Genomic DNA, 12,317 nt, shown 5'->3' with positions numbered 1-12,317 from the left:
TAAAAAATAGTGAGCTCACTGAATAATAGAGCCAATCATACCCTAATTTGTCATTCTAAAGGAATCTGTCACAAAAAGCTGTCTCAAATAGTTATGATGGAAGGTAATATTATCTGACTGCAGCAGTTCTAAGGCAGTAAAAGTGAAACTACTCTAGATCACTACAAGTGACGTCACTGCACTTCAACTACTACATGGTCCATGAGTCAGACAATGGCACCTTTCATCAAAAGATTTTAAGATGCCAAATGTTCTATTAAAAAACTATAGAAAACCAGAAGCTGCTAATAATATCACAGAGCACTTACAGACTACATGCCTGTCCTTTTTATACATTAAGAATTTACATGTAATTTTAATCTATAATATGTTTGCAGTAGATTATGCTTATTGATAAAAAAAGGATCTTTCAATAATTAGTAGGATTAAAACTTTTGGTTGAGCAGGTCTGCTGCAAATGCCTGCTTTCTTAAATATATTTTTAAAAGATTTTTCTTTATTTCCCTTCTTTGCAATCCTGTAGATTACAACATACTTTATTAAACTCCCAGATTTTTTGTTTTAACTCTTGATTTCTTTGTTTGAAACGTGCAACAGATGGGCTGTGCTGTGATAGCCTTCCACCTGCACTTACTCAGAGTAATAATTTTGCATGCCACACCACAAACTCACCATGATGACATAAGAGCTATGTGACTAGTTTTTTTTTTCCTCTTCTCTCTTTTTCTTTTTGCTGTTCTGTATTACAGTGGTTCTGGCAGGCAGTTCTCTCCTGACACTGTTTACAGCACATGATATTTGATTCAGTCTCTTTTTTAATCTGCGTAGGGAATTAAAGAGAGCAGCATCAAACAAAGGTAAGCATTATTGTGGCTCATGTTTACATTTTCATTATTAGGATAACAATATTATTTTTGTTAATCTCAACCATCTGTTAAGGAACTGATACTAAGTCAATGTTCTGATTTTGTACATTTTTCTTTTCCTTGTTTTTAAATCTATTTTTAAAGATACTTCAGTTTTCATTTATGCTTCCTTTTTATTTAACAGACTGAATTTATTCATGTTTAGTGCACCTACCACTGGTGTGTTTACTCAGGAACAGCAGCATCAAAATTGTGCATATAATGCATTGTGCATATAAGAAAGGAGAGGGAGAAGGACAACACTGTATACACAATCAAACATTTCAATACAATATTTTAATAAGATACATTAGCCTAATTTTTTCATCAATGTTCATTCAAGATCACTGGGCAGATGCATGTTTTTCTTTTAGATGATGTAAATACTTTTTAAAATATTGTTATTAAATGTTTGAGAATGAATGTGCAAATATAATGTGCATTTAACTACAAATCTTGTAAGGATACATACCTAACATTTTTTTCTGCTTGAAAGCTTATTGTCTTAAAGAAGTTACTAGTTTTAGAAACAAATTAGGAGATAATTCAACTTTTGCATCTAGGCTGCAATATTTAGAAATTAGGTTTATTTTTTACTGCAAATGTAAAAAAAAATGTTTATTTGGGTTTTTTTGAAGCACACATAAATCAATGTCCTGTAAACACACAGTTTGATCATTTATTTATTCAATAATAGGTTTACCCCAAGTAAAGCTGCATGTATTTATAAACTAAACTCAAAAGTTATAAAATTGCCCAACAGACAGCATGATGCTAGACTGACATTGCAAACTCAGACAAAAGAATATGCAAGGAAAGCAATGTGGACAATTTTATAAATAAACTTTACTTCCTAAAGTCACTCACTTATTTTTTTTTTTTACTATTTTTTGATACGCTGGTAGTGTATTACAAAATATGGTGCCCACCATTCTTTTTAAGACAGTAAGTTACCTGCAATAGGACTACTTCTTAAAGTACCAACCCTTGAAAATCTTTAAGGACTACACCCACAAAATGGGACGTCTTAAACTTCAACTGCTTCCAATTTCCTATGTGACACATCATTCAGTACCTTCAGCTTCATTTTTTTTTTTTACAAAAAAACTTTTAACATTTTTAATGTATGCAAAATTTTTCTTGTAGAAAATGGACCACAAGTCAGCCTACTGCTTTATTTGCAAAATATATAAATAAAAAATGGAGCTGTGCTTCTGAAAGCTTTGCTTGGTTAATGTATCATATAAACTTTCTGGAGCTAAAATTACAAAGATTCCATTATTTTCAATGTTTATTGTTGACTAGACATTTGTGGAGTTCAGCAAATACAAATTTACATTTACCAAGGACATTGCTAAAAGTATACGCATTTTTTTTATTTTCTCAAAATGTTGATTTAGGTAACACAATAGCTGTTCTATACAAACATCAGTAAGCAAAACATAAAATAGCATGACTGAACAATTTCATTTTTGTTGGTAGTTCTTTTGTAGTAGTATCCGTTTGGGGGTGACTGACAACATATTTAGTACATAAATATAAACTAGGCCCCCAACAAGTACAGTCCATTGCACCTAAGTTGAGCATTGTCTCCTAAAAAAGTAACATATTACAAGATATGCCAGATGAAAATGTCTTAAAAACAGGATACTCTTTTCACTCCTCAGTAGTGGGAGAGTATCAAAGCAAAACTGTACTCATTGGTAGGTGGTGAGCTGCTGTCATAATCAATAGGTATGCATAGCCTACTTGCCGACCATGGCACAGACTTACCTGTTTACAGACACCCTGCAGTGTTGACAGGTCTAGATTCTTGTCCCTGCTGCATTCCAGGAAGCCACCATCTTCACCATCGACTCCACAGTGGACTTCCGGGTCCCTAGTCATTCTCTTCTGCCATTGGAACACCACTGATGATGTACACTGGCTCTGTATGCGCCACCGAGCTCTGCATTACACAACGCATGTGCCATGCTGTACAGGGTTAAAAAAAAACTTGAAATACCAGGCTTTTTTTTGCAAAAGAGACTTAATGTGTGACTTTTGACAATTAACTATTTAAGGGGGGCCCTAATTATTTTAAACAATGCAACAATTAGAGTGGAATTAGCAGGTGACTCCTTAAATGGAATGATCCTGTAAGAAACCTATACAATTAATCTGCATTCTTTGTTGGCCACATATATATAGGGGGACTAATAAAGTTTTTTTAATCAAATATTCTCACAACTTTCACCCATGACTCACACATTTTTTCAATTAAATTCACTTAGAGACGTGTCTTAATTTTGGGTGAGAGTGGTGTGAATCCTGTGTAAGTTTTTTTTACCTAGACCAAATAGCATTTTTGTTTGAGTCAAGTAAAAAGCATATATGTTCAATAAATATTTTTTTGTCAACGCTGCTACGTGTTAAACCAAAAACTTTTATTTACCTAGATCAATTGTTTTTTCTTTAGTAGTAGTAATAGTAGGCAAGTGTGCTGTCACTATTTAGACAAATACATTAGCCAATTAGCATTGGTAAAGATATTGCAAAAAAATAACAAGTTTGTAGAATAATGACAGCTAGCAGTGTGAGTTACTTAGAAAATGTCTGTTAGTGACTACATTACAGAAATAATGCTTAATACTGTGGTGGATTAGTGCAGAGAACTGATATACAGGAAAAGCGTGAAGATGTCTGAATAGTAGTAGCAGAGCCTCAGAATAGTATAAATGCAATATTACAAGAGACTGCCACTGTACGTTAGATAATTAAAAATGCCAAAAATAACTGTTTCCCGTAGTTGAAAAGACTCCAAGCAGCACTGCTTAGCTACTGATTATTAACCAAATACAATCTAATTACTGATGAGGATTTTTAGCAGCACAATCCATTCTGTGTGTTTTTCCATCCTGTTGTTTTTTCTGTGGGGACTTTAAAGAACAAAAGGATCTGGAATGCTGATGGATTGGTGGTGCCAATAACCCTTTTATTTTGATGATTCCGTAAGAGTCACCCTTTCTATTCTCCATGAATGAGTGGAACAAACGGATAGGGTGTAAAAAAAGGGGAGGGACACAAAAACAGAAAGATAATTGGGTATTGGGTCACTGACAGAACGGCAGAGACACAAATGTAAGAATGGAAGTTGCCAATAAAATATACATCTGATGGATCTTCAAAATAAATTAAAATATCCATATATTTAGACTTGTTAAACTATGCAAATATTTTTGCTTTTTAAAAGGTTCATTGATTTTTAATTTATACAAAACTGCACAGTATGATTGCACAGTAATACCTTTTGAATTTCTGTGGTACAATAAATTGGCACACCCGTTGCTGGTATACCAGCATGCCCATAAATAATTGCGTTGGTTTGCATACATTTGCAAGTTTCAGTGTTTATTAATTTAAATATGTTTCTTTTATTTTCCCTTAGGTGCATCATAAATAGCAACAATGCACCTACAATTCCTTCCCATTTTAGGGCTGCTTCTTTTAGGCAGTGCATTCTCCCAATATGCTAACTATTATGATTATGGTTCACCAGATGATTACTATTCAAATTTAGCTTTGGGACCTTCTACTGCTAACTGTGCACCAGAATGTAACTGTCCGGCAAACTACCCCTCAGCAATGTATTGTGACAATCTTAAATTAAAGAAAATTCCGATGGTTCCTCCCGGAATTCAGTATTTGTATCTGCAGAACAACATGATTGAAGGCATAGATGATGATGCATTTCAAAATGTGACCGATCTGAAATGGCTCATTCTAGACCACAATCACTTGACCAATGCTAACATTAAGAAAAATGCATTCTCCAAGCTAAAGGAACTACAGAAACTTTATTTGAGCTTTAACAACCTTACTGAACTTGTGGGGCCACTACCAAAGACCATGGATGACCTGCGTGCAACCAACAACAAGCTCACAAAGATTACCCCCAACATTTTAGAAGGTTTAGAAAACCTTACTGTTGTACACCTACAACACAACAAATTGAAAGAAGATTCTATTTCTGGTGCATTTAAAGGCCTCAAATCACTTGTGTACCTTGATCTAAGCTTTAATGAGCTTACAAAGGTACCTATGGGACTTCCACCAAGCATAACCATGCTTTATTTTGACAATAATAAAATAAGCAATATTCCTGATGAATATTTCCAAGGCTTCAAAGGGCTACAGTATCTTCGCCTATCTAACAATCAGCTCAAAGACTCTGGTGTGCCTGGAAATGCTTTCAACGTCTCAACCCTTCTTGAACTGGATCTTTCATTTAATTCCCTTGCTACTATTCCAGCAGTGAATGAAGGTCTGGAAAACCTCTACCTGCAAGTCAACAAAATCCAAAGTGAGTTGATAAATATAGTTTTAAGATAGCAATAGCATTCATACTATACCAATGTTACAATCAATGACAGGGTAATATTTCGTTATTTTGGTTTGAAATTTGGTATTGCTTGCTGCGAGCAGACTAGTTTCAGAGACAAGGCTGTGTAAACAAAATCAAACAGATAGGTTCTTCAATATAACCATGCAAATGTTTAGAATATTATTGGGTTGATTTACTAAAGGAGCCAGGGCTGTCCACTCACTCAAAGTGAATTTTCACATTGCATCACAAGGGGATTTTCACTTATCTTTGTGAATTAGGTGTTTAGAAATCATGTGCTAGAAAATTTAAATATGTAATATGTATCCTGCTTGGCTTAGGAATTACCAATTTTATAAGTAGCCATGCTTCCTTGTTCATAATGAACAAGAAGAAGATGTAAAAAAGCCAGGGTCTGACAGCCCACCAGGCTCAACCTATAAATTAAAAAAACTCAGTACAGAACCCCAGTGCAGACCTAAAGTGCAGAACCCAGTAACAAATTCCCAGTGCAGACCCCCAGTGAAAGACCTCAGTACAGACCCCTAATTCAGACCTCAGATTAGATTGCTCATACAGCCCCCCCGCCCTACAAATCTCAGTACAGACCCCCAGTGACAAATCTTTTTACAGTCCCCTGTGCAGACCTCAGTACTACCTGCCAGGCAGATCCCAGTACAGAACCCCAGTGACAGAAATCAGTAAAAAAAAGTACACAACCCTTGTGCAGACCTTAGTACAGAACCTAAGGCAGACCTCAGGACAGAACTCCAGTGCAAACCTCAGTAGAGAACACCAAGCAGATCTTAGTAGGGACTTCGCGTCATACCCAGCATAGACCTTAATACACACTCACAGTACAGACCCCAAGTGGCTGACCTCAATACAGAACCCCAAAGCAGACCTCAGTACAGACCTCACTACAGGACTCCAGTGCAGATCTCAGTACAGAACCCAATGCAGATGCTAAAACATACCTCAGTACAGGCCCTCAAGGAGAACTCAATACAAAAATTTGGCATTTAAAATGACTGCACTGAAAAAACATTTAGGAATTATTTTAAGCAGTGGTCTCTAACCTTTTCGGTCCCACGGACCACTAAAATCACCATCTCCCGACCGTGCATGGCCGGGAGCCGCGGACACCCAAAATTTCCTTTGCTGATTTAAAGAATGGCTAAGTACATTCATTGTTACTCTTTAAATTTAGGTTATAGGAGTTTTTAAGGATGTGTGTGCTGAACAATTGAGAAAGAACTATCAAGCAAATATATTAGTGTTGGAAAAAAGGCTGGGACAAAGACCTTTAGCACCCAAGAGAAAAATGGCAAACTGCCTCCTGTAAACTACTTCAGGTTTGCAGATTCTGCTCTTATGGTACCCAACTTCTGGCTACCTTTTTGCCTGGCCCTATTGAAAGATTTGTAGAAAAAAGTAGTACTATTAAAAATATTACGTCCAAAAAAAATCATTGTTAGTGTCATCAAGGGAAAGGTCTAGAAATAAGAAGACTTTCTGCTTATTACTTGCACCTCTACTAATGGGCCTGTGTTTCTTTTTCTCCTCAATTGAATTTTACACAAAGCAGGTGACATACCTACTGTTATTTTTCTCTATTACTTACAATATTTAAATATGCCCACAGAAGTGGGAGAATCACTAGTTGTGTATGTGTATTTGCATGGGTGTTATTGTGCAGGTTTTGGATGGAAGAAGCATCTGGTTAGTTGGAACTGATCTCTAAAAGCTGTAGCTAAAAAAGGAGGAAGAGGTAAAGAGACTTTTCACTGGTATAGTGGGATTCCTGCATTTATTCCTTCCCCTATTATCGACTTACAATGCCTTGTTCTGCACTGTATCCCTGTCACTGTATCATAGCATTTCTAAATATTTCCTATAACACAGCATTGTACTACATGTTCCTTTTAGATTCTCATAACTAGTTAAATACCATATATGCTCGAGTATAAGTCCATCCAAGTATCAGCCGAGGTACCAATTTTTACCTTGGAAAACAAGAAAAATTGATTGACTACTGGCACGGAACATTACAGTTCCAGATCATCAACAGCCATAATATGGTAAACAAATACCATAGTGAGAATTTAGTGGTTAGGTAGGTATGCTACTTACTGTACCTAACAACTAAAGTCTCTTTAACCTCCCTGGCGGTATGATTCTGTCTGGAAAAAGTGTCTGAAAGCGGTACAAAGCGGTACTGCATTCAGCCACTGTAGTAGTGTCAGTGTAGTGCAGGCGGGACAGACAGGGCTGTAGAGATAGCTGTAGGGTCAAACAGTAGTAATCTGATGTCATCTGATGTCATTGTTGTATGACAATCAGATTGCACTGTAACGGTATTTCCTACCATTCGCACTTTTGAATTTGGCGCCGGAGTTACGCTGGTGTGTAGCCGCTGTAACTCTGGCGTACCCCCGCCATCTTTCTGGCTTTTGTGGCCAGTGTATTTCCGCCACAGCCTGATGACATTGTCATCAGGTGATTGAAACCGCTGGACTCGGCTGCCGGATCGGTCGGAGGATGCTGAGGGCATGCAGGGACAAGGTAGGAGACCATGTCAGCGGGGGTTTACGGGGGCAGGAGCGGTAATCGGCTGGCAGAGGTCGCTTTTCTGGAGGGATCCATGCACCTGACTGGAGTATAAGCCGAGAGTGACTTTTTCAGCACATTTTGGGTACGTTAAAATGAAAAATTAGTTAATTTCAATTACTGATAAATTTTGGTTATCTTGGTTGCTCCAAATTCACCTTCTGCATTGTCTATTATAAAAAAGTTTGAATCCAGTCAAGAACACAGAAATACCTTTGTAATAGCTCCAACAGGTGAGCTAACCATGGGACATGTTGCACAAATCCCCCCTCACAAGAGATGTTAGACTGTTTTAAGTGATCGTTTTTTTTTTTGTTTTTACATTTTTTTACTTTTCTAGCTTTACTTTTTCTGGCTTTTGGTTCTATCCTGTAGATACGTTTGTATATATCTTGCAAAAATGTGTGCATGAAACTCATAGTAGCTAGTTTTGAGAACTAGCTATAGCCACTTTCTTTCTGTGCTTGTCTTCTGGTAAGAAGAGACAGAACAGTCTTTAAATTTTATCTAAAATTCCAGAGATCTAGAAGTACACATTCAGGCCTGTCTATTCAAGTTCATTGCAGTAAGACACATGCATGAAGGCAGTCTCACCAAAATGGACTAATGGACTGTGCAATCTGGTGTGCTGCAACACGTCTGAATAAATGACAATGCATTATGCTAATGAACTGCACTAGTGGGGTGTGAATTGGCCCAAGAGTCTAAGAATTTTGGGTTGACTTTAATACTTCTCTTTTACTGTTGCAGAGCTAACTGTGGCCAGCTTTTGTAAAGTCATTGGCCCACTGGACTACTCCAGGATCAGACATCTGCGTTTGGATGGAAACAACATTACTCGAGCTGAAATCCCTGATGAGCTTCACAACTGTCTCCGTTTAGCTTCTGATATTGAGATGTAAAATGAAAGATTTGAATAACAAAGGTTCTCAAGCTGATGATTCATTCTTTCTTTTACTTACATTTTCACTCATTCATTAATTCAGGTCAATGAAATCCATTAAAATATAGAACATATTAAAACATGAATCCTCACATTTTTGTGTTAGATTAAATGCATGTGATCCAATTGTAAAGCAAAGATAAATGATAATTCTACATAAAGTAATTCTTTAACTAACCTATAGCATATAATGAAAATATGAAAAAAATATTAAAAAACCCCTTGATGGGGAAAGAAACTAGTTATTAAAAATGTAAAACATTATTTCATGATAAGAATTATCTTGTACGAAACAGTAAATGTATGTGGTTTCATTTTTAAAAGTGCTGGCATTTTTCTCTGTCTTTACAAACTGGTCCAGTTAAATATTTTACAGCTTTCTAGCTCCTCATTATAACCATGCTGCATACCTATGTTACATTTGCAAAACATTTAAAATGCAATAGATATATAAATAATAATTTTACAGAATAGTGTGGGAGTATAATGTTAACTGGATTATTTCTCAGAGATGTCAGCTGGTGTAAAGAACTGATAGAGAGTAGACCTCAACTGGGCTGTCATTGAGTAAAACATTGACTCAAACAATTGCTGAATTGTAGATTTTTACATAGGTCATATACTACTACTCCATAAAGCATAGTCCCAAAATGTATGTATGGGTTGTAACACACAAATTCTGTATGAATTTTTTATTTTAGTAAAAATGTAGTGTGTATGCATTAAGTCTTTGGACTCCTCTCCTTCTGGTAAATAGAATAATTTGATGTCAAAATCCCAAGTGTTCTCAGGTATTGGAGTCCAGTGACAAGGTAAGAAGAGAATAGTATATTTTACATATGTATAACATTCTTTAACAGAGGCATAAAGGCACAAATTCCTTAAAGCTGAACTCCAGGAAAGAGGACAAAACTGAATACATATTTAGGAACTGTCTTACCCACCAAAAGTCCATTCAATGGTGGGAGTTGCACAGCCCTACCACACAACACTGCTAACCTTGTAACCTGTCTTTATTCTGCTGTAATTAGGCTAAATGGCTAGTCACCATGTGACTGGATAGTGAAACAGACTGACAAAGCCATCTCCATGATCTCTCCTTCCTTGTCAGCAGCACATATGAAGGAGGACTCCTAATTCGCATCATACACTGTCCCTCTCTCTCTGTCTCCTGAGTGCTTCTGGACAGAATAGTAAAACAAGCTTTTATCGAGTCATCTACAGGAATATATATTAGTTGGATTTAATATATATAAAATTATTAATTTTAACAAATAATCAGTTGAACTTGTCTGTGTACTGTTAGCTGCCTGGTGTTCAGCTTTACAATTCTGTGTAGACCAAACATCTGTCATGTTAGATATGGTATTCCTGAAATAGTACCATGTTGTGTTAAACTTAACAATATGCATTTTTATTTTTAATGCCTTTTCAGATGTAAAATCTATTTTACTTTTGTGTGTTGACTAGCAAAATGTTGCATCTAATATCCAAGTTTTTAGACCTTGAAGACTTTGGTGCCTTAAATATGTTTAATTTCAACAAAGAAAATACAACCTCTGTAATCAAGGCAGTTCCTATATTACTATTTTCTAATGCAGCACTTAAAGTGATTCTGCCATTTTCAACTAATAAATATTTATCAGACTGGAAGAAATCCGACATACCTTTTCATACATTTACCCCATTTTAGATCATACCCCTAGCACCTTTAAATCTATGTGCCTGTTATATGCTCATTTCTAGCCCAAGTTCAGAACTGTGGAAAATCTCTTTATCTTCTAATGTAGGGCTGTACTTGTCTGTTGCAGAGGAATGTATTAAGGGTAGCATTTAGCTCAATTGGGGTTGGTGCTCCTAGAGCCATAAAAGTACAGAGACCTGTATTTGTGGAAAATACCAAAACTGTGACAGGTTCGCTTTGAAAACACTCCCACCATTAAAGACAGGGCCTTATCAAAAAAAATTTTTTACCCTTTCCAATCCTTAGGGAAACTGGAGAAATACTACAGCATTCCTCAGCACTTATCCCAGGGTCCATGCTAACAGCTCAATACTAAGAATAGCCCTTCCTCTAATAGAATGACATGTGTATCACCTGGGATAAGAAATGGTTTCCAGTTAGCAAGGTGAAAAGGTATACATATATTTGAAGCATGATATGCAGTTTTCAAAGCAACCTGTTGTATGGACTGGTCTATTTTGAAGAGCAATAAAACTTTTTTTTTATAATTGTACTTGTTGCATCAAAGCTATTCATTTATCAAATATGGAAGACCCTATCAATTGCATTTACTATTTTGTTATTTTCAGGTTATGTTGCTTGATTTGTATGATATTGTGGAAAAATGATGGACAGATTTATTAAATAACTAAAAGAAATCAGCTTGGGTACTGCTAACAAAACTAAATTAATAAAAAAGAGATAGAGATGGATTAACATCTGCCTATCAAGAAACAGGGTATGCATACTAACCCCTACTACTAACAAGTAGCATGGCTATAACAGTCATAATGTTTTTTTTTGTTTTTTTTTTAACTATACCTAATGCAGAAATAAACAAGTATACAACATAAAAATGTTCAAACATTTGTAAGCAACATTATATAATAAAGGGATGTCTTTATTTTTATAATTCACAATACATATAAAAAGCATTGCCTTGCCAGTAACTGTATAAATCTAAAATACAAATCACTGGGTTGAAATGGCCTTAAAGAATATTAAAATTAAAAGCGTAAAAGTAAATGACAGAAACCTTATGACCAATTCACTGGAATTATTTTTTTCTTTATTAATTGTAATGTCAATCTGTAGGGAAAAAAATAATTTCAGCCAATAGAAAAAAAACAGAAGATGTCATTGCATCTAGGCAGACTTCGGGGAAAGATGTCTGAAGGTAAATGTGATTTTTACACAGTGATTTCACAGCTACTATCTAGTAACTGCTTCAGAACTGTGACATACGGGAACTGAATATTGACATACTGAATATTGATTTTTGTAAATTTTGTACATTTTGCAAAATTACCCATTTGCTGTGATACTAAAATTGTAACTTATAATGAAAAAACTGTCAAACTAAAAATATGCTAAAAGACATATAATTTCTATAAACCATATCACTTTACATGTAATTTTTCATTCCAACCTTTGTAACATTGACTGTTTTTAACCTACTTGGTCTGACTCTTAATGTTTTCCTAATTTCCTAATGTGAATATTAAACATAATTTTTAATTAAGCATAAAAAGATTTTACATTTTGTTTTGAATGTGTATTTGGTTATGATACAAATAAAGTATCACCTTTACTTAAAATAATCTTTAAAATTGACTTTTCGTCTTGTGAAAAGTGAAATGCAGTCCCACAAATACATTATGATAGAGTAATATAGAAAAAAAGAAACTTACAGCGAAATATAAGTGATGAGCTGGTATATTTGACAAAATGTTTGAGAAAACAATATATTTTTATAAACATTTTGGCAAAATG

General features: G+C 35.3%; 1 protein-coding gene across 1 annotated transcript; it reads left to right on the top strand.

Annotated features, from left to right (window-relative positions):
* The first annotated feature begins 703 nt into the window (after window positions 1-703).
* On the top strand, window positions 704-12,075 carry LUM (lumican). The gene is made up of 3 exons (XM_072401238.1): window positions 704-857; window positions 4,333-5,247; window positions 8,629-12,075. The coding sequence occupies exons 2-3, from the start codon at window positions 4,353-4,355 to the stop codon at window positions 8,778-8,780; spliced, it is 1,047 nt and encodes a 348-aa protein (XP_072257339.1). The 5' UTR covers window positions 704-857; window positions 4,333-4,352; the 3' UTR covers window positions 8,781-12,075.
* The last annotated feature ends 242 nt before the right edge of the window (window positions 12,076-12,317 follow it).

The sequence above is a fragment of the Pyxicephalus adspersus genome, chromosome 2, assembly GCF_032062135.1.
Source record: "Pyxicephalus adspersus chromosome 2, UCB_Pads_2.0, whole genome shotgun sequence".
Classification (NCBI taxonomy): Eukaryota; Metazoa; Chordata; class Amphibia; order Anura; family Pyxicephalidae; genus Pyxicephalus; species Pyxicephalus adspersus.
The sequence above is the reverse complement of the archived record's forward strand: the minus strand, read 5'-3'. Positions and strand labels throughout refer to the sequence as shown.